Source organism: Salvelinus namaycush, chromosome 2, assembly GCF_016432855.1.
Source record: "Salvelinus namaycush isolate Seneca chromosome 2, SaNama_1.0, whole genome shotgun sequence".
In the NCBI taxonomy this organism is placed as follows: domain Eukaryota; kingdom Metazoa; phylum Chordata; class Actinopteri; order Salmoniformes; family Salmonidae; genus Salvelinus; species Salvelinus namaycush.
In genome coordinates this window covers 79,681,701-79,702,944 of record NC_052308.1, presented here as the reverse complement: position 1 = coordinate 79,702,944, position 21,244 = coordinate 79,681,701, and the positions used below count along the sequence as shown (strand labels likewise).

General features: G+C 44.4%; 1 protein-coding gene across 1 annotated transcript in view; it reads left to right on the top strand.

Moving 5' to 3' along the window:
* Positions 1 to 21,244, top strand: part of LOC120019614 (pre-B-cell leukemia transcription factor 1-like) — a 43,700-nt gene that overhangs the window by 17,915 nt on the left and 4,541 nt on the right. The window contains exons 3-5 of the mRNA XM_038962966.1: positions 12,456 to 12,703; positions 14,239 to 14,429; positions 14,712 to 14,847. Coding sequence (XP_038818894.1) covers positions 12,456 to 12,703; positions 14,239 to 14,429; positions 14,712 to 14,847 — 575 coding nt within the window. The remainder of the gene's footprint in view (positions 1 to 12,455; positions 12,704 to 14,238; positions 14,430 to 14,711; positions 14,848 to 21,244) is intronic.

Sequence of the window (21,244 nt, the reverse complement as noted above, 5' to 3'; positions counted from 1 at the left end):
GATCCAGTTGAATTTCCTGGATGTTCCCAGTTTCAGCAGAGTTTCAGTTCCTGATCCAGTTGAATTTCCTGGGTGTTCCCAGTTTCAGCAGAGTTTTAGTTCCTGATCCAGTTGAATTTCCTGAGTGTTCCCAGTTTCAGCAGAGTTTCAGTTCCTGATCCAGTTGAATTTCCTGGGTGTTCCCAGTTTCAGCAGAGTTTCAGTTCCTGATCCAGTTGAATTTCCTGGGTGTTCCCAGTTAAAGCAGAGTTTCAGTTCCTGATCCAGTTGAATTTCCTGGGTGTTCCCAGTTACAGCAGAGTTTCAGTTCCTGATCCAGTTGAATTTCCTGGGTGTTCCCAGTTTCAGCAGAGTTTCAGTTCCTGATCCAGTTGAATTTCCTGGGTGTTCCCAGTTTCAGCAGAGTTTCAGTTCCTGATCCAGTTGAATTTCCTGGGTGTTCCCAGTTACAGCAGAGTTTCAGTTCCTGGTCCAGTTGAATTTCCTGGGTGTTCCCAGTTTCAGCAGAGTTTCAGTTCCTGATCCAGTTGAATTTCCTGGGTGTTCCCAGTTTCAGCAGAGTTTCAGTTGGGGAAAGATGTAGTAGTAACTGTGTTTGGTTGCCAGTGGAAGATATAGGCCTACTGGTGCTGAGCGATTAGAGCTTTTGAAGTGTTTTTTTGTTTTGATAATTATTTTATACATTGAATGCTGTAACACAGAATTAAACCATTAATAAAAGTCCCATGATGGCAGTGACTGCCCATTACGGCTTATCACTTATTAACCATCATTTATTCACATTACTTTAATACAATATTGAAATTGTTGTGTATATTTTATTTATTTAATGACTTTATTTTATTCCAAGTCATCATCTCATCTCTATAGAGCTGCTGCCTGAGTTGTCTGACAAAATCACTATTTTAGTAGTTCTTCAAAGTAAATAAGGTTATACTTTTTGTGACTGCTGAATACCAACTATCAATCACTTAGATCAGGTAGAGATACTTCGTGAAGAAACTGCTCTCTATCCCTGTGGATGGCCCATCTCTTCTCTATCTCGGTGTCTGCCCCACACTAACCTGACGTAGCAGGCGTACAACAAACACGGACCGGACAAGTAGATGCGCAATGGATTATGGTCATTGTAGTTAATTACCATGTTTTATGCACTAAACCATGTAGAATATTGGCCTGTTCGTAAACTACAACTCCCTACTACATCGCACAGTTTGGGCTTCATCTTATTCTTTCTCTAGAGAAACTGCTCATTGAGTTTACATTAAAAAAAAACAGACTGTAATTCAAATAATTGAACTGACATCAGTCAATTAGTTCTTTAAAAAACGAAAAATAACAAATGTTGGTTAATTGCTCAGCATTAAGACCTATACAATTACAGTAACTAACTCCGCACTAAGGCCTATACAATTACAGTAACTGTAACTCTGCACCAAGACCTATACAATTACAGTAACTAACTCCGCACTAAGGCCTATACAATTACAGTAACTGTAACTCAGCACCAAGACCTATACAATTACAGTAACTAACTCCGCACTAAGGCCTATACAATTACAGTAACTGTAACTCAGCACCAAGGCCTATACAATTACAGTAACTGTAACTCAGCACCAAGGCCTATACAATTACAGTAACTAACTCAGCACCAAGGCCTATACAATTACAGTAACTGTAACTCCGCACTAAGGCCTATACAATTACAGTAACTGTAACTCAGCACTAAGACCTATACAATTACAGTAACTATAACTCAGCACTAAGGCCTATACAATTACAGTAACTGTATTGTCATTTATCATATTGGGCAGTTTGCTGTTAATTGCAGGTTGGGTTTGCAACCAGCAAAGGTTAGCTCTTGTACTGACTCCTGTCTCTGTCTGTCTATCTGCGTGTGTGTATATTGTAGACTGTGTGTGTCTCTGTGTGTGTCTCTGTGTGTGTATTGTAGACTGTGTGTGTCTCTGTGTGTATATTGTAGACTGTGTGTGTCTCTGTGTGTATATTGTAGACTGGCCGGTTGCCAGATGTGGATGCTGTCATATCCCTCATTGTGTGATTATAAATGTGAGCTGATCCAGGGAACTACGCTGTAATTGCCACCTAATTTGCATAACTGTGCAAATTAATGACCTCTCAAATGAGCGTTCATTTTTCACAGGGTCTTTAGTGGCTCCTTAAGAGACGCCCTAATTAACGCCTCTGTGTGTGTGTGTGAGAGAGTGTGTGTGTGTGTCTTATCTGTTGTTTTGGCAGTAAGGGGATGCCAGGGAAAGCTGGCAACGCTACCATAGCAACAGCCACACAAACCACTGCTACCCTCTCTGTCTCTCTCTCTGTCTCGCTCTCGCTCGCTCTGTCTCGCTCTCTCTGGTTCGCTCTTTCTGTCTCGCTCTCTCTGTCTCGCTCTCTCTGTCTCGCTCTCTCTGTCTCGCTCGCTCTGTCTCTCGCTCGCTCTGTCTCTCGCTCGCTCTGTCTCTCGCTCGCTCTGTCTCGCTCGCTCTGTCTCTCGCTCTGTCTCTCGCTCTGTCTCTCGCTCTGTCTCTCGCTCTGTCTCTCGCTCTGTCTCTCGCTCTGTCTCTCGCTCTGTCTCTCGCTTTGTCTCTCGCTCTGTCTCTCGCTCTGTCTCTCGCTCGCTTTGTCTCTCGCTCGCTTTGTCTCTCGCTCGCTTTGTCTCTCGCTCGCTTTGTATCTCGCTCGCTTTGTCTCTCGCTCGCTTTGTCTCTCGCTCGCTCTGTCTCTCGCTCTGTCTCTCGCTCTGTCTCTCGCTCTGTCTCTCGCTCTGTCTCTCGCTTTGTCTCTCGCTCTGTCTCTCGCTCTGTCTCTCGCTCTGTCTCTCGCTCTGTCTCTCGCTCTGTCTCTCGCTCTGTTTCTCGCTCTGTCTCTCGCTCTGTCTCTCGCTCTGTCTCTCGCTCTGTCTCTCGCTCTGTCTCTCGCTCTGTCTCTCGCTCTGTCTCTCGCTCTGTCTCTCGCTCTGTCTCTCGCTCTGTCTCTCGCTCTGTCTCTCGCTCTGTCTCTCGCTTTGTCTCTCGCTCTGTCTCTCGCTCTGTCTCTCGCTCTGTCTCTCGCTTTGTCTCTCGCTCTGTCTCTCGCTTTGTCTCTCGCTTTGTCTCTCGCTCTGTCTCTCGCTCTGTCTCTCGCTCTGTCTCTCGCTTTGTCTCTCGCTCTGTCTCTCGCTCTGTCTCTCGCTCTGTCTCTCGCTTTGTCTCTCGCTCTGTCTCTGTCTCATCTCCATCTCTCAGAATGTGTGCGTGTCAATCTTCAGTAAATACTAACAGACGCTCCTTAAACCTGATCTTCTTACAACCAGAGGCTTACACACACACACACACACACACACACACACACACACACACACACACACACACACACACACACACACACACACACACACACACACACACACACACACACACACACACACACACTAAAGAAGGATATGGTTAAGTTTCTTATGTCGTCCTTTGTTGGGTGAATTCTCTGTGAACCAGTACCCTGTAAGACTGATTCTCAGAACCCCTTCTGTCAGTCTGGACCCTAACCAGTACCCTGTAAGACTGATTCTCAGAACTGCTTCTGTTAGTCTGGACCCTAACCAGTACCCTGTAAGACTGATTCTCAGAACCCCTTCTGTCAGTCTGGACCCTAACCAGTACCCTGTAAGACTGATTCTCAGAACCCCTTCTGTCAGTCTGGACCCTAACCAGTACCCTGTAAGACTGATTCTCAGAACTGCTTCTGTTAGTCTGGACCCTAACCAGTACCCTGTAAGACTGATTCTCAGAACCCCTTCTGTCAGTCTGGACCCTAACCAGTACCCTGTAAGACTGATTCTCAGAACCCCTTCTGTCAGTCTGGACCCTAACCAGTACCCTGTAAGACTGATTCTCAGAACTGCTTCTGTCAGTCTGGACCCTAACCAGTACCCTGTAAGACTGATTCTCAGAACCCCTTCTGTCAGTCTGGACCCTAACCAGTACCCTGTAAGACTGATTCTCAGAACCCCTTCTGTCAGTCTGGACCCTAACCAGTACCCTGTAAGACTGATTCTCAGAACTGCTTCTGTCAGTCTGGACCCTAACCAGTACCCTGTAAGACTGATTCTCAGAACCCCTTCTGTCAGTCTGGACCCTAACCAGTACCCTGTAAGACTGATTCTCAGAACCCCTTCTGTCAGTCTGGACCCTAACCAGTACCCTGTAAGACTGATTCTCAGAACCCCTTCTGTCAGTCTGGACCCTAACCAGTACCCTGTAAGACTGATTCTCAGAACCCCTTCTGTCAGTCTGGACCCTAACCATTACCCTGTAAGACTGATTCTCAGAACTGCTTCTGTCAGTCTGGACCCTAACCAGTACCCTGTAAGACTGATTCTCAGAACCGCTTCTGTCAGTCTGGACCCTAACCAGTACCCTGTAAGACTGATTCTCAGAACCGCTTCTGTCAGTCTGGACCCTATCCAGCACCCTGTAAGACTGGTGTATTACTGGTTAGTTGTCTAAATATGTCTGACGGGTCCAGACTGACAGAAGCCTTTCTGAGAACCAATCAGTAAGACACATTTAACCTACCAGACTTACATATATTTAGACAACAGTCATTCACCAGTCAGTCAGACACATTTAATCTACCTAGGGGGACCAGAACCCTATGGGTCTAGGGGGAATAGAGTACCATTCAGACCAGAACCCTATGGGTCTAGGGGGAATAGAGTACCATTCAGACCAGAACCCTATGGGTCTAGGGGGAATAGAGTACCATTCAGACCAGAACCCTATGGGTCTAGGGGGAATAGAGTACCATTCAGACCAGAACCCTATGGGTCTAGGGGGAATAGAGTACCATTCAGACCAGAACCCTATGGGTCTAGGGGGAATAGAGTACCATTCAGACCAGAACTCTATGGGTCTAGGGGGAATAGAGTACCATTCAGACCAGAACCCTATGGGTCTAGGGGGAATAGAGTACCATTCTGACCAGAACCCTATGGGTCTAGGGGGAATAGAGTACCATTCAGACCAGAACCCTATGGGTCTAGGGGGAATAGAGTACCATTCAGACCAGAACCCTATGGGTCTAGAGGGAATAGAGTACCATTCAGACCAGAACCCTACGGGCCTAGTGGAATAAAGTACCATTCAGACCAGAACCCTATGGGTCTAGGGGGAATAGAGTACCATTCAGACCAGAACCCTATGGGTCTAGGGGAATAGAGTACCATTCAGACCAGAACCCTATGGGTCTAGGGGGAATAGAGTACCATTCAGACCAGAACCCTATGGGTCTAGGGGGAATAGAGTACCATTCAGACCAGAACCCTATGGGTCTAGGGGGAATAGAGTACCATTCAGACCAGAACTCTATGGGTCTAGGGGGAATAGAGTACCATTCAGACCAGAACCCTATGGGTCTAGGGGGAATAGAGTACCATTCTGACCAGAACCCTATGGGTCTAGGGGGAATAGAGTACCATTCAGACCAGAACCCTATGGGTCTAGGGGGAATAGAGTACCATTCAGACCAGAACCCTATGGGTCTAGAGGGAATAGAGTACCATTCAGACCAGAACCCTACGGGCCTAGTGGAATAAAGTACCATTCAGACCAGAACCCTATGGGTCTAGGGGGAATAGAGTACCATTCAGACCAGAACCCTATGGGTCTAGGGGAATAGAGTACCATTCAGACCAGAACCCTATGGGTCTAGGGGGAATAGAGTACCATTCAGACCAGAACCCTATGGGTCTAGGGGGAATAGAGTACCATTCAGACCAGAACCCTATGGGTCTAGGGGGAATAGAGTACCATTCAGACCAGAACCCTATGGGTCTAGGGGGAATAGAGTACCATTCAGACCAGAACTCTATGGGTCTAGGGGGAATAGAGTACCAGTCAGACCAGAACCCTATGGGTCTAGGGGAATAGAGTACCATTCAGACCAGAACCCTATGGGTCTAGGGGGAATAGAGTACCATTCAGACCAGAACCCTATGGTTCTAGGGGGAATAGAGTACCATTCAGACCAGAACCCTATGGGTCTAGGGGGAATAGAGTACCATTCAGACCAGAACTTTATGGGTCTAGGGGGAATAGAGTACCATTCAGACCAGAACCCTATGGGTCTAGGGGGAATAGAGTACCATTCAGACAAGAACCCTATGGGTCTAGGGGGAATAGAGTACCATTCAGACCAGAACCCTATGGGTCTAGGGGGAATAGAGTACCATTCAGACCAGAACCCTATGGGTCTAGGGGGAATAGAGTACCATTCAGACCAGAACTCTATGGGTCTAGAGGGAACAGTGTGCCATTTGGGACGCACAAAGAGACCACTAACTCCTACAGCATTACTACACCTATCAGACGAGTGGTTCTCAAACCTCTCCTCTGGGACCTCCAGTCATTCCATGTATTGTAGCTATTTCAGAGCAAACACATCTGATTCAAATTGTTAACTACTGATCAAGCCCTTGACTAGGTGAACCAGGTGAGCTAGTTAAAGCCCTTGACTAGGTGAATCAGGTGAGCTAGTTAAAGCCCTTGACTAGGTGAACCAGGTGAGCTAGTTAAAGCCCTTGACTAGGTGAACCAGGTGAGCTAGTTAAAGCCCTTGACTAGGTGAATCAGGCGAGCTAGTTCAAGCCCTTGACTAGGTGAACCAGGTGAGCTAGTTCAAGCCCTTGACGAGGTGAATCAGGTGAGCTAGTTAAAGCCCTTGACTAGGTGAACCAGGTGAGCTAGTTAAAGCCATTGACCAGGTGAACCAGGTGAGATAGTTAAATCCATTGACCAGGTGAACCAGGTGAGATAGTTCAGGGCTCAAACAAAGTTGTGAAATGTCTGGGGGTGTCCAAGGAGAGGTTTGGGAACCACTGCAGTAGACTGCTAACCTAAAGAAAATGTCCTGGAATAAGCTGAAGAAAATGTTTATTTATGTTGTAATACAGGCTACTGTACTTTGCAGCAGGTAGACTAGTGGTTAAGAGCATTATTGGGCCAGTAACCGAAAGGTTGCTGGTTCGAATCCTCGAGCCGACTATGTGAAAAACCTGTCGACGTGCCCTTGAGCAAGGCGACTGCTTGCATTTCAACTGAAATGTAAAAATTATTTTAGTTTCTCCTCTGTCACCTCGTGTCTGGACCTGCCACTGTTGTATTTCCCAAACGTTTTGTTGTAGACACACACAAGCACACCTGAATCTGGTAACAACTATTCATCAAGCCCTTGACTAGTTGAATGAGGTGTGTTTGTCCGGTGCAACAACAAAAGGACGGGAGTTGAGAAACACTTACTGCCCAACTCTACTGACGTTACTGTCTGTATTGGGAAGACCTGGTTTGGTATAACACTCATTAGACATGATCTGGTTAAGTCTCTGAATTAGTTGAAACCATTTTGAACTGACAACCCACAAGCAGTTGTCTTAATTAGAATCCAGCCTGGTAACTGGTTCTGAGGCCTTAATTAGTATCCAGCCTGGTAACTGGTTCTGAGGTCTTAATTAGTATCCAGCCTGGTAACTGGTTCTGAGGTCTTAATTAGTATCCCGCCTGGTAACTGGTTCTGAGGCCTTAATTAGAATCCAGCCTGGTAACTGGTTCTGAGGCCTTAATTAGTATCCAGCCTGGTAACTGGTTCTGAGGTCTTAATTAGTATCCAGCCTGGTAACTGGTTCTGAGGTCTTAATTAGTATCCAGCCTGGTAACTGGTTCTGAGGCCTTAATTAGTATCCCGCCTGGTAACTGGTTCTGAGGTCTTAATTAGAATCCAGCCTGGTAACTGGTTCTGAGGCCTTAATTAGTATCCAGCCTGGTAACTGGTTCTGAGGTCTTAATTAGAATCCAGCCTGGTAACTGGTTCTGAGGCCTTAATTAGAATCCAGCCTGGTAACTGGTCTGAGGCCTTAATTAGAATCCAGCCTGGTAACTGGTTCTGAGGTCTTAATTAGAATCCAGCCTGGTAACTGGTTCTGAGGCCTTAATTAGAATCCAGCCTGGTAACTGGTTCTGAGGCCTTAATTAGAATCCAGCCTGGTAACTGGTTCTGAGGTCTTAATTAGATTCCAGCCTGGTAACTGGTTCTGAGGCCTTAATTAGAATCCAGCCTGGTAACTGGTTCTGAGGTCTTAATTAGAATCCAGCCTGGTAACTGGTTCTGAGGTCTTAATTAGATTCCAGCCTGGTAACTGGTTCTGAGGCCTTAATTAGTATCCAGCCTGATAACTGGTTCTGAGGCCTTAATTAGAATCCAGCCTGGTAACTGGTTCTGGGGCCTTAATTAGTATCCAGCCTGATAACTGGTTCTGAGGCCTTAATTAGAATCCAGCCTGGTAACTGGTTCTGGGGCCTTAATTAGAATCCAGCCTGGTAACTGGTTCTGAGGCCTTAATTAGTATCCAGCCTGGTAACTGGTTCTGAGGTCTTAATTAGTATCCAGCCTGGTAACTGGTTCTGAGGCCTTAATTAGTATCCAGCCTGGTAACTGGTTCTGGGGCCTTAATTAGAATCCAGCCTGGTAACTGGTTCTGAGGCCTTAATTAGAATCCAGCCTGATAACTGGTTCTGAGGCCTTAATTAGAATCCAGCCTGGTAACTGGTTCTGGGGCCTTAATTAGAATCCAGCCTGGTAACTGGTTCTGAGGCCTTAATTAGTATCCAGCCTGGTAACTGGTTCTGAGGTCTTAATTAGTATCCAGCCTGGTAACTGGTTCTGAGGCCTTAATTAGTATCCAGCCTGGTAACTGGTTCTGGGGCCTTAATTAGAATCCAGCCTGGTAACTGGTTCTGAGGCCTTAATTAGAATCCAGCCTGGTAACTGGTTCTGAGGCCTTAATCAGAATCCAGCCTGGTAACTGGTTCTGAGGCCTTAATTAGAATCCAGCCTGGTAACTGGTTCTGAGGTCTTAATTAGTATCCAGCCTGGTAACTGGTTCTGAGGCCTTAATTAGAATCCAGCCTGGTAACTGGTTCTGAGGTCTTAATTAGAATCCAGCCTGGTAACTGGTTCTGAGGCCTTAATTAGTATCCAGCCTGGTAACTGGTTCTGAGGTCTTAATTAGTATCCAGCCTGGTAACTGGTTCTGAGGTCTTAATTAGTATCCAGCCTGGTAACTGGTTCTGAGGTCTTAATTAGTATCCAGCCTGGTAACTGGTTCTGAGGCCTTAATTAGAATCCAGCCTGGTAACTGGTTCTGGGGCCTTAATTAGAATCCAGCCTGGTAACTGGTTCTGGGGCCTGAATGTAAGAGCATGGAGGAGGAAACAACACTGGCTTCTATTGTGACCCTTATGTCTGCCCAGTAGTGGGCTAGAAACAGGGCAAGGCTGCACTCTGCTGGTCACTGCTGGGACTACAGCTGTCTGTCTGCTACTGTATGTCTGCCTGCCTGCCTGTCTGTCTGTCTGTCTGTCTCTGTCTGTCTGTCTGTCTGTCTGTCTGTCTGTCTGTCTGTCTGTCTGTCTGTCTGTCTGTCTGTCTGTCTGCTACTGTATGCCTGCCTGCCTGCCTGCCTGTCTGCCTGCCTGCCTGCCTGTCTGTCTGTCTGTCTGTCTGTCTGTCTGTCTGTCTGTCTGTCTGTCTGTCTGTCTGTCTGTCTGTCTGTCTGTCTGTCTGTCTGTCTGTCTGCTACTGTATGTCTACCTGCCTGCCTGTCTGCCTGCCTGCCTGCCTGTCTGTCTGTCTGCAGAATATCAATTTTGTGAATTCTTGGTTGGTGAACGGACCCCAGACCTCACAACCATGAAGGGCAATGGGTTCTATAACTGATTCAAGTTTAAAAAAAGTAATGTTCCTTTTGATGGCGTAGAAGGCCCATCTTGCCTTGTCTCTCAGATCGTTCACAGCTTTGTGGAAATTACCTGTGGCGCTGATGTTTAGGCCGAGGTATGTATCGTTTTTTGTGTGCTCTAGGGCAACGGTGTCTAGATGGAATTTGTATTTGGGGTCCTGGCAACTGGACCTTTTTTTGGAACACCATTATTTTTGTCTTACTGAGATTTACTGTCTGACAGAGTCAGTGCAGAAGATCTAGGTGCTGCTGTAGGCCCTCCTTGTTTGGGGACAGAAGCACCAGATCACCAAACAGGAGACACGTTTGACTTCAGATTCCAAGTCCGGGTGCTGCAGACTGTTCTAGTGCCCCCGCCAATTCATTCATATACACTGCTCAAAAAAATAAAGGGAACACTTAAACAACACAATGTAACTCCAAGTCAATCACACTTCTGTGAAATCAAACTGTCCACTTAGGAAGCAACACTGATTGACAATAAATTTCACATGCTGTTGTGCAAATGGAATAGACAAAAGGTGGAAATTATAGGCAATTAGCAAGACACCCCCAAAAAAGGAGTGATTCTGCAGGTGGTGACCACAGACCACTTCTCAGTTCCTATGCTTCCTGGCTGATGTTTTGGTCACTTTTGAATGCTGGCGGTGATCTCACTCTAGTGGTAGCATGAGACGGAGTCTACAACCCACACAAGTGGCTCAGGTAGTGCAGTTCATCCAGGATGGCACATCAATGCGAGCTGTGGCAAAAAGGTTTGCTGTGTCTGTCAGCGTAGTGTCCAGAGCATGGAGGCGCTACCAGGAGACAGGCCAGTACATCAGGAGACGTGGAGGAGGCCGTAGGAGGGCAACAACCCAGCAACAGGACCGCTACCTCCGCCTTTGTGCAAGGAGGTGCACTGCCAGAGCCCTGCAAAATGACCTCCAGCAGGCCACAAATGTGCATGTGTCAGCATATGGTCTCACAAGGGGTCTGAGGATCTCATCTCGGTACCTAATGGCAGTCAGGCTACCTCTGGCGAGCACATGGAAGGCTGTGCGGCCCCACAAAGAAATGCCACCCCACACCATGACTGACCCATCACCAAACCGGTCATGCTGGAGGATGTTGCAGGCAGCAGAACGTTCTCCACGGCGTCTCCAGACTCTGTCACGTCTGTCACATGTGCTCATGTGCTCAGTGTGAACTTGCTTTCATCTGTGAAGAGCACAGGGCGCCAGTGGCGAATTTGCCAATCTTGGTGTTCTCTGGCAAATGCCAAACGTCCTGCACGGTGTTGGGCTGTAAGCACAACCCCCACCTGTGGACGTCGGGCCCTCATACCACCCTCATGGAGTCTGTTTCTGACCGTTTGAGCAGACACATGCACATTTGTGGCCTGCTGGAGGTCATTTTGCAGGGCGCTGGCAGTGCACCTCCTTGCACAAAGGCGGAGGTAGCGGTCCTGCTGCTGGGTTGTTGCCCTCCTACGGCCTCCTCCACGTCTCCTGATGTACTGGCCTGTCTCCTGGTAGCGCCTCCATGCTCTGGACACTACGCTGACAGACACAGCAAACCTTTTTGCCACAGCTCGCATTGACGTGCCATCCTGGATGAACTGCACTACCTGAGCCACTTGTGTGGGTTGTAGACTCCGTCTCATGCTACCACTAGAGTGAGATCACCGCCAGCATTCAAAAGTGACCAAAACATCAGCCAGGAAGCATAGGAACTGAGAAGTGGTCTGTGGTCACCACCTGCAGAATCACTCCTTTTTTGGGGGTGTCTTGCTAATTGCCTATAATTTCCACCTTTTGTCTATTCCATTTGCACAACAGCATGTGAAATGTATTGTCAATCAGTGTTGCTTCCTAAGTGGACAGTTTGATTTCACAGAAGTGTGATTGACTTGGAGTTACATTGTGTTGTTTAAGTGTTCCCTTTATTTTTTTGAGCAGTGTATATGTTGAAGAGGGTGAGGCTCAAGCTGCATCCTCAAGATGCACACTTGTTGTTGATGTGCATTGATTTTATGTTGTATGTGTTTTTTCCCAACACCACTTTCCATCAATTTGTATAGCAGACCCTCATGTCAAATTGAGTCAAAAGATTTTTGGAAATCAACAAAGCATGAGAAGACTTTGCCTTTGTTTTGTTTGTCAATTAGGGTGTGCAGGGTGAATACGTGGTCTGTCGTACAGTAATTTGGTAAAAAGCCAATTCAACATTTGCTCAGTACATTGTTTTCACTGAGGAAATGTGCTCTCTCTCTCTTTGTCCATTTCTACTCTCTCCCTCACCTCTGTTCATCTCTCTGTTCATCTCTCTAACCTCTCTCTCTCTCTTTGTCCATTTCTACTCTCTCCCTCACCTCTCTGTTCATCTCTCTCTCTCCATCTCTCTCCCCCACGTTCATCTCTCTGTTCATCTCTCTAACCTCTCTCTCTCTCTTTGTCCATTTCTACTCTCTCCCTCACCTCTCTGTTCATTTCTCTGTTCATCTCTCTAACCTCTCTCTCTCTCTTTGTCCATTTCTACTCTCTCCCTCACCTCTCTGTTCATCTCTCTCTCCATCTCTCTCCCCCACGTTCATCTCTCTAATCATCTTTTTCTCCCTCCCTCGCTCTCTCTCTATTCATCTTTCTAACCCTTGTGCTTCTCTCTCCATCTCTCTCCACTCCAGTCCTCAGTATCCGTGGTATCCAGGATGAGGATCCACCAGATCCCCAGATCATGCGATTGGACAACATGTTGCTGGCAGAGGGCGTGTCCGGCCCGGAGAAGGGTGGGGCCTCGGCGGCGGCTGCGGCTGCAGCGGCGGCGGCTGCGGGCGGGTCTCCTAACGACGGCAGTATAGAACACTCAGACTACAGGGCCAAGCTGACTCAGATCAGAGGAATATTCCACTCTGAACTGGAGAAATATGAACAGGTAGGAGGGAACACACACTATCCAGAAACAGCTGAGAGAAGGGGGGGTGGAGGGGGCGTGTCTGAAATCTGTCTTGCCTACTACTTACTAAAACTACATACTGTGTATTAGTAGTACTACATACCATTTAGAACGTACTGTTTAGTAACAACGAATGCAGGAAGCAGGAAATATCAACATACTACTCCTCATACTGAGAAGGCATCATCCAATCACGCTTGTTCCTCGCCATTCGTTGCTCCTCCCCTAATCTGATAATCAGCTGTTGTCAAACAGATGAAAAGATGATTCTCTTCCTGAGTAGTGTGCAGTGAATTCCACGAGATGAAAAGATGATTCTCTTCCTGAGTAGTGTGCAGTGAATTCCACCAGATGAAAAGATGATTCTCTTCCTGAGTAGTGTGCAGTGAATTCCACCAGATGAAAAGATGATTCTCTTCCTGAGTAGTGTGCAGTGAATTCCACCAGATGAAAAGATGATTGTCTTCCTGAGTAGTGTGCAGTGAATTCCACCAGATGAAAAGATGTTTCTCTTCCTGAGTAGTGTGCAGTGAATTCCACCAGATGAAAAGATGATTGTCTTCCTGAGTAGTGTGCAGTGAATTCCACCAAATGAAAAGATGATTGTCTTCCTGAGTAGTGTGCAGTGAATTCCACCAAATGAAAAGATGATTGTCTTCCTGAGTAGTGTGCAGTGAATTCCACCAGATGAAAAGATGATTGTCTTCCTGAGTAGTGTGCAGTGAATTCCACCAGATGAAAAGATGATTGTCTTCCTGAGTAGTGTGCAGTGAATTCCACCAGATGAAAAGATGATTCTCTTCCTGAGTAGTGTGCAGTGAATTCCACGAGATGAAAAGATGATTGTCTTCCTGAGTAGTGTGCAGTGAATTCCACCAGATGAAAAGCCTGATGACATCCTGGCATTTAAAGCGTACTACATTTGAGAGATTTCACAGACTACTATTTAGACCTCAGTATGGGTATTCAGACACGACCAGTACCTCCCCTTCAGGAAATAAATGACATCCCCCTCCTCTCCTTCCTCCTCCTCTCCTTCCTTCATCCTCTCCTCCTTCCTTCATCCCCTCCTCCTCCCTCCTCTCCTCCCTCCCTCCTCTCCTCTCCTTCCTTCCTCCTCTCCTCCCTCCTCTCCTTCCTCCCTCCTCTCCTCCATCCTTCATCCCCTCCTCCTCTCCTTCCTTCATCCCCTCCTCCTTCCTTCATCCCCTCCTCCTCCCCTCCCTCCTCTCCTTCCTCCCTCCTCTCCTCCTTCCTTCATCCCCCCCTCCCCTCCTCTCCTCCCTCCTCACCTTCCTTCCTCCCTCCTCTCCTCTTTCCTTCATCCCCTCCTCCTCTCCTCCCTCCTCTCCTTCCTCCCTCATCTCCTCCTTCCTTCATCCCCCCTCCTCCTCTCCTCCCTCCTCTCCTCCTTCCTTCATCCCCTCCTCTCCTTCCTCCCTCCTCCCCCCCCTCCTCCTCTCCTTCCTCCTCCTCTCCTCCCCTCCTCCTCTCCTCCCTCCTCTCCTCCCCAGGCGTGCAGTGAGTTCACCAACCATGTGATGAACCTGCTGAGGGAGCAGAGTCGCACGCGGCCCATCTCTCCCAAGGAGATCGAGCGCATGGTGGGGATCATCCACCGCAAGTTCAGCTCCATCCAGATGCAGCTCAAACAGAGCACCTGTGAAGCCGTCATGATCCTACGCTCCAGATTCCTCGACGCCAGGTGAGAGAGAAGGAGAGAGACAGAGTGTGGATGTGTGCGTGTGTGTTTCTCTCTCTCTCTCTCTCTCTCTCTTTCTCTCTGTGTCTCTCCCTCTCTGTCTCGCTCGCCTCCCACTCTGTCTCTCTCTCACCTCCCTCCCTCTCTTTCTGTGTCTCTCACCTCTCTCTGTGTCTCTCTCACCTCCCCTCTCTCTCTGTGTCTCTCTCACCTCCCCTCTCTCTCTGTGTCTCTTTCACCTCCCCTCTCTCTCGCTCTCTCTGACCTCCCTCTCTCTCTGGTCAGACGGAAGAGACGTAACTTCAACAAGCAGGCTACTGAGGTGCTGAATGAGTACTTCTACTCCCACCTGTCTAACCCCTACCCCAGTGAGGAGGCCAAGGAGGAACTGGCCAAGAAGTGTGCCATCACCGTCTCTCAGGTCAGAGGTCAAATAGGGGTCAAACTAGGGTCACAGAAGTATCACAGGAACCCTGGTCTCCCATGGGAGAAACCAACGTCTTGACTGTTGGTTATAGGAGGTATTAATACTACTGTTAATATTATGGTAGAGGGTTATAGGAGGTATTAATACTACTGTTAATATTATGGTAGAGGGTTATAGGAGGTATTAATACTACTGTTAATATTATGGTAGAGGGTTATAGGAGGTATTAATACTACTGTTAATATTATGGTAGAGGGTTATAGGAGGTATTAATACTACTGTTAATATTATGGTAGAGGGTTATAGGAGGTATTAATACTACTGTTAATATTATGGTAGAGGGTTATAGGAGGTATTAATACTACTGTTAATATTATGGTAGAGGGTTATAGGAGGTATTAATACTACTGTTAATATTATGGTAGAGGGTTATAGGAGGTATTAATACTACTGTTAATATTATGGTAGAGGGTTATAGGAGGTATTAATACTACTGTTAATATTATGGTAGAGGGTTATAGGAGGTATTAATACTACTGTTAATATTATGGTAGAGGGTTATAGGAGGTATTAATACTACTGTTAATATTATGGTAGAGGGTTATAGGAGGTATTAATACTACTGTTAATATTATGGTAGAGGGTTATAGGAGGTATTAATACTACTGTTAATATTATGGTAGAGGGTTATAGGAGGTATTAATACTACTGTTAATATTATGGTAGAGGGTTATAGGAGGTATTAATACTACTGTTAATATTATGGTAGAGGGTTATAGGAGGTATTAATACTACTGTTAATATTATGGTAGAGGGTTATAGGAGGTATTAATACTACTGTTAATATTATGGTAGAGGGTTATAGGAGGTATTAATGAGGGTTATAGGAGGTATTAATACTACTGTTAATATTATGGTAGAGGGTTATAGGAGGTATTAATACTACTGTTAATATTATGGTAGAGGGTTATAGGAGGTAGGATCTGAACCCTGGTCTCCCATGGGAGAAACCAACATCTTGACTGTTAGCCCAAGAGGAAATTCCCCCTTGGTGACAATGATTTTGAAGTCGCAGGCATTGCTTACCTCATCACGAGAATGTGAGCCCGGCTCATGTCCGCTACATAAGGGTCAAACTGGGGTCACACAGGGGTGACAGGGGTCACTGTCTGAGGTCAGGGTAGGGGGTTATAGGAGGTATTAATACTGCTGTTCATATTGTCACTACTGTTGGTATTATTGCTCATGTTTACTTTGACAATATAAATGGCTAATTTTCCATGTCAACTTAGTCAATTCAATTACAGGGTAGATGGGAGACCCCCAAAGTGCACTACTTTTGACCATAGCCACGTTAGGCGTACTGTATCAGGAATAGGTTGTTATCTGAACGTTTCCCCATGAGGTGAGAAGAATAGAATGTGATTAATGTCTTAAAGTTCCCAGAAACACGCTCTAGCACCTGCATGCACTTGATTCAGACTTGACTAGGTCTTAGTTTTCACTTTATTCAGACTTGACTAGGTATTAGTTATCACTTGAGTCAGACTTGACTAGGTCTTAGTTATCACTTGATTCAGACTTGACTAGGTCTTAGTTATCACTTGATTCAGACTTGACTAGGTCTTAGTTATCACTTGATTCAGACTTGACTAGGTCTTAGTTATCACTTTATTCAGACTTGACTAGGTCTTAGTCATCACTTGATTCAGACTTGACTAGGTCTTAGTTATCACTTGATTCAGACTTGACTAGGTCTTAGTTATCACTTGATTCAGACTTGACTAGGTCTTAGTTATCACTTGATTCAGACTTGACTAGGTCTTAGTTATCACTTGATTCAGACTTGACTAGGTCTTAGTTATCACTTGATTCAGACTTGACTAGGTCTTAGTTATCACTTGATTCAGACTTGACTAGGTCTTAGTTATCACTTGATTCAGACTTGACTAGGTCTTAGTTATCACTTGATTCAGACTTGACTAGGTCTTAGTTATCACTTGATTCAGACTTGACTAGGTCTTAGTTATCACTTTATTCAGACTTGACTAGGTCTTAGTTATCACTTGATTCAGACTTGACTAGGTCTTAGTTATCACTTTATTCAGACTTGACTAGGTCTTAGTTATCACTTGATTCAGACTTGACTAGGTCTTAGTTATCACTTGATTCAGACTTGACTAGGTCTTAGTTATCACTTGATTCAGACTTGACTAGGTCTTAGTTATCACTTGATTCAGACTTGACTAGGTCTTAGTTATCACTTGATTCAGACTTGACTAGGTCTTAGTTATCACTTGATTCAGACTTGACTAGGTCTTAGTTATCACTTGATTCAGACTTGACTAGGTCTTAGTTATCACTTGATTCAGACTTGACTAGGTCTTAGTTATCACTTGATTCAGACTTGACTAGGTCTTAGTTATCACTTGATTCAGACTTGACTAGGTCTTAGTTATCACTTGATTCAGACTTGACTAGGTCTTAGTTATCACTTGATTCAGACTTGACTAGGTCTTAGTTATCACTTGATTCAGACTTGACTAGGTCTTAGTTATCACTTGATTCAGACTTGACTAGGTCTTAGTTATCACTTGATTCAGACTTGACTAGGTCTTAGTTATCACTTGATTCAGACTTGACTAGGTCTTAGTTATCACTTGATTCAGACTTGACTAGGTCTTAGTTATCACTTGATTCAGACTTGACTAGGTCTTAGTTATCACTTGATTCAGACTTGACTAGGTCTTAGTTATCACTTGATTCAGACTTGACTAGGTCTTAGTTATCACTTGATTCAGACTTGACTAGGTCTTAGTTATCACTTGATTCAGACTTGACTAGGACTTAGTTATCACTTGATTCAGACTTGACTAGGTCTTAGTTATCACTTGATTCAGACTTGACTAGGACTTAGTTATCACTTGATTCAGACTTGACTAGGTCTTAGTTATCACTTGATTCAGACTTGACTAGGTCTGAGTTATCACTTGATTCAGACTTGACTAGGTCTTAGTTATCACTTGATTCAGACTTGACTAGGTCTTAGTTATCACTTGATTCAGACTTGACTAGGTCTTAGTTATCACTTGATTCAGACTTGACTAGGTCTTAGTTATCACTTGATTCAGACTTGACTAGGTCTTAGTTATCACTTGATTCAGACTTGACTAGGTCTTAGTTATCACTTGATTCAGACTTGACTAGGTCTTAGTTATCACTTGATTCAGACTTGACTAGGTCTTAGTTATCACTTGATTCAGACTTGACTAGGTCTTAGTTATCACTTGATTCAGACTTGACTAGGTCTTAGTTATCACTTGATTCAGACTTGACTAGGTCTTAGTTATCACTTGATTCAGACTTGACTAGGTCTTAGTTATCACTTGATTCAGACTTGACTAGGTCTTAGTTATCACTTGATTCAGACTTGACTAGGTCTTAGTTATCACTTGATTCAGACTTGACTAGGTCTTAGTTATCACTTGATTCAGACTTGACTAGGTCTTAGTTATCACTTGATTCAGACTTGACTAGGTCTTAGTTATCACTTGATTCAGACTTGACTAGGTCTTAGTTATCACTTGATTCAGACTTGACTAGGTCTTAGTTATCACTTTATTCAGACTTGACTAGGTCTTAGTCATCACTTGATTCAGACTTGACTAGGTCTTAGTTATCACTTGATTCAGACTTGACTAGGTCTTAGTTATCACTTGATTCAGACTTGACTAGGTCTTAGTTATCACTTGATTCAGACTTGACTAGGTCTTAGTTATCACTTGATTCAGACTTGACTAGGTCTTAGTTATCACTTGATTCAGACTTGACTAGGTCTTAGTTATCACTTGATTCAGACTTGACTAGGTCTTAGTTATCACTTGATTCAGACTTGACTAGGTCTTAGTTATCACTTGATTCAGACTTGACTAGGTCTTAGTTATCACTTGATTCAGACTTGACTAGGTCTTAGTTATCACTTTATTCAGACTTGACTAGGTCTTAGTTATCACTTGATTCAGACTTGACTAGGTCTTAGTTATCACTTTATTCAGACTTGACTAGGTCTTAGTTATCACTTGATTCAGACTTGACTAGGTCTTAGTTATCACTTGATTCAGACTTGACTAGGTCTTAGTTATCACTTGATTCAGACTTGACTAGGTCTTAGTTATCACTTGATTCAGACTTGACTAGGTCTTAGTTATCACTTGATTCAGACTTGACTAGGTCTTAGTTATCACTTGATTCAGACTTGACTAGGTCTTAGTTATCACTTGATTCAGACTTGACTAGGTCTTAGTTATCACTTGATTCAGACTTGACTAGGTCTTAGTTATCACTTGATTCAGACTTGACTAGGTCTTAGTTATCACTTGATTCAGACTTGACTAGGTCTTAGTTATCACTTGATTCAGACTTGACTAGGTCTTAGTTATCACTTGATTCAGACTTGACTAGGTCTTAGTTATCACTTGATTCAGACTTGACTAGGTCTTAGTTATCACTTGATTCAGACTTGACTAGGTCTTAGTTATCACTTGATTCAGACTTGACTAGGTCTTAGTTATCACTTGATTCAGACTTGACTAGGTCTTAGTTATCACTTGATTCAGACTTGACTAGGTCTTAGTTATCACTTGATTCAGACTTGACTAGGACTTAGTTATCACTTGATTCAGACTTGACTAGGTCTTAGTTATCACTTGATTCAGACTTGACTAGGACTTAGTTATCACTTGATTCAGACTTGACTAGGTCTTAGTTATCACTTGATTCAGACTTGACTAGGTCTGAGTTATCACTTGATTCAGACTTGACTAGGTCTTAGTTATCACTTGATTCAGACTTGACTAGGTCTTAGTTATCACTTGATTCAGACTTGACTAGGTCTTAGTTATCACTTGATTCAGACTTGACTAGGTCTTAGTTATCACTTGATTCAGACTTGACTAGGTCTTAGTTATCACTTGATTCAGACTTGACTAGGTCTTAGTTATCACTTGATTCAGACTTGACTAGGTCTTAGTTATCACTTGATTCAGACTTGACTATGTATTAGTTATCACTTTATTCAGACTTGACTAGGACTTAGTTATCACTTGATTCAGACTTGACTAGGACTTAGTTATCACTTGATTCAGACTTGACTAGGTCTTAGTTATCACTTGATTCAGACTTGACTAGGACTTAGTTATCACTTGATTCAGACTTGACTAGGTCTTAGTTATCACTTGATTCAGACTTGACTAGGACTTAGTTATCACTTGATTCAGACTTGACTAGGTCTTAGTTATCACTTTATTCAGACTTGACTAGGTATTAGTTATCACTTGATTCAGACTTGACTAGGTCTTAGTTATCACTTGATTCAGACTTGACTAGGTCTTAGTTATCACTTGATTCAGACTTGACTAGGTCTTAGTTATCACTTGATTCAGACTTGACTAGGTCTTAGTTATCACTTGATTCAGACTTGACTAGGTCTTAGTTATCACTTGATTCAGACTTGACTAGGTCTTAGTTATCACTTGATTCAGACTTGACTAGGTCTTAGTTATCACTTGATTCAGACTTGACTAGGTCTTAGTTATCACTTGATTCAGACTTGACTAGGTCTTAGTTATCACTTGATTCAGACTTGACTAGGTCTTAGTTATCACTTGATTCAGACTTGACTAGGTCTTAGTTATCACTTGATTCAGACTTGACTAGGTCTTAGTTATCACTTGATTCAGACTTGACTAGGTCTTAGTTATCACTTGATTCAGACTTGACTAGGTCTTAGTTATCACTTGATTCAGACTTGACTCGGTCTTAGTTATCACTTGATTCAGACTTGACTATGTATTAGTTATCACTTTATTCAGACTTGACTAGGTCTTAGTTATCACTTGATTCAGACTTGACTAGGTCTTAGTTATCACTTGATTCAGACTTGACTAGGTCTTAGTTATCACTTGATTCAGACTTGACTAGGTCTTAGTTATCACTCGATTCAGACTTGACTAGGACTTAGTTATCACTCGATTCAGACTTGACTAGGTCTTAGTTATCACTCGATTCAGACTTGACTAGGACTTAGTTATCACTTGATTCAGACTTGACTAGGTCTTAGTTATCACTTGATTCAGACTTGACTAGGACTTAGTTATCACTTGATTCAGACTTGACTAGGTCTTAGTTATCACTTGATTCAGACTTGACTAGGTCTTAGTTATCACTTGATTCAGACTTGACTAGGTCTTAGTTATCACTTGATTCAGATTAGTAGATCATTTTCATTTTTCCTCATACTGAGTTCTCTCTCCCCCTCCTGTCCCTCCTCCCCCCCTCCCTCCCTGTCCCTCCTTCTCCTTCACCCCCCTCCCTCTCTCTCCCTGCCCCCTAC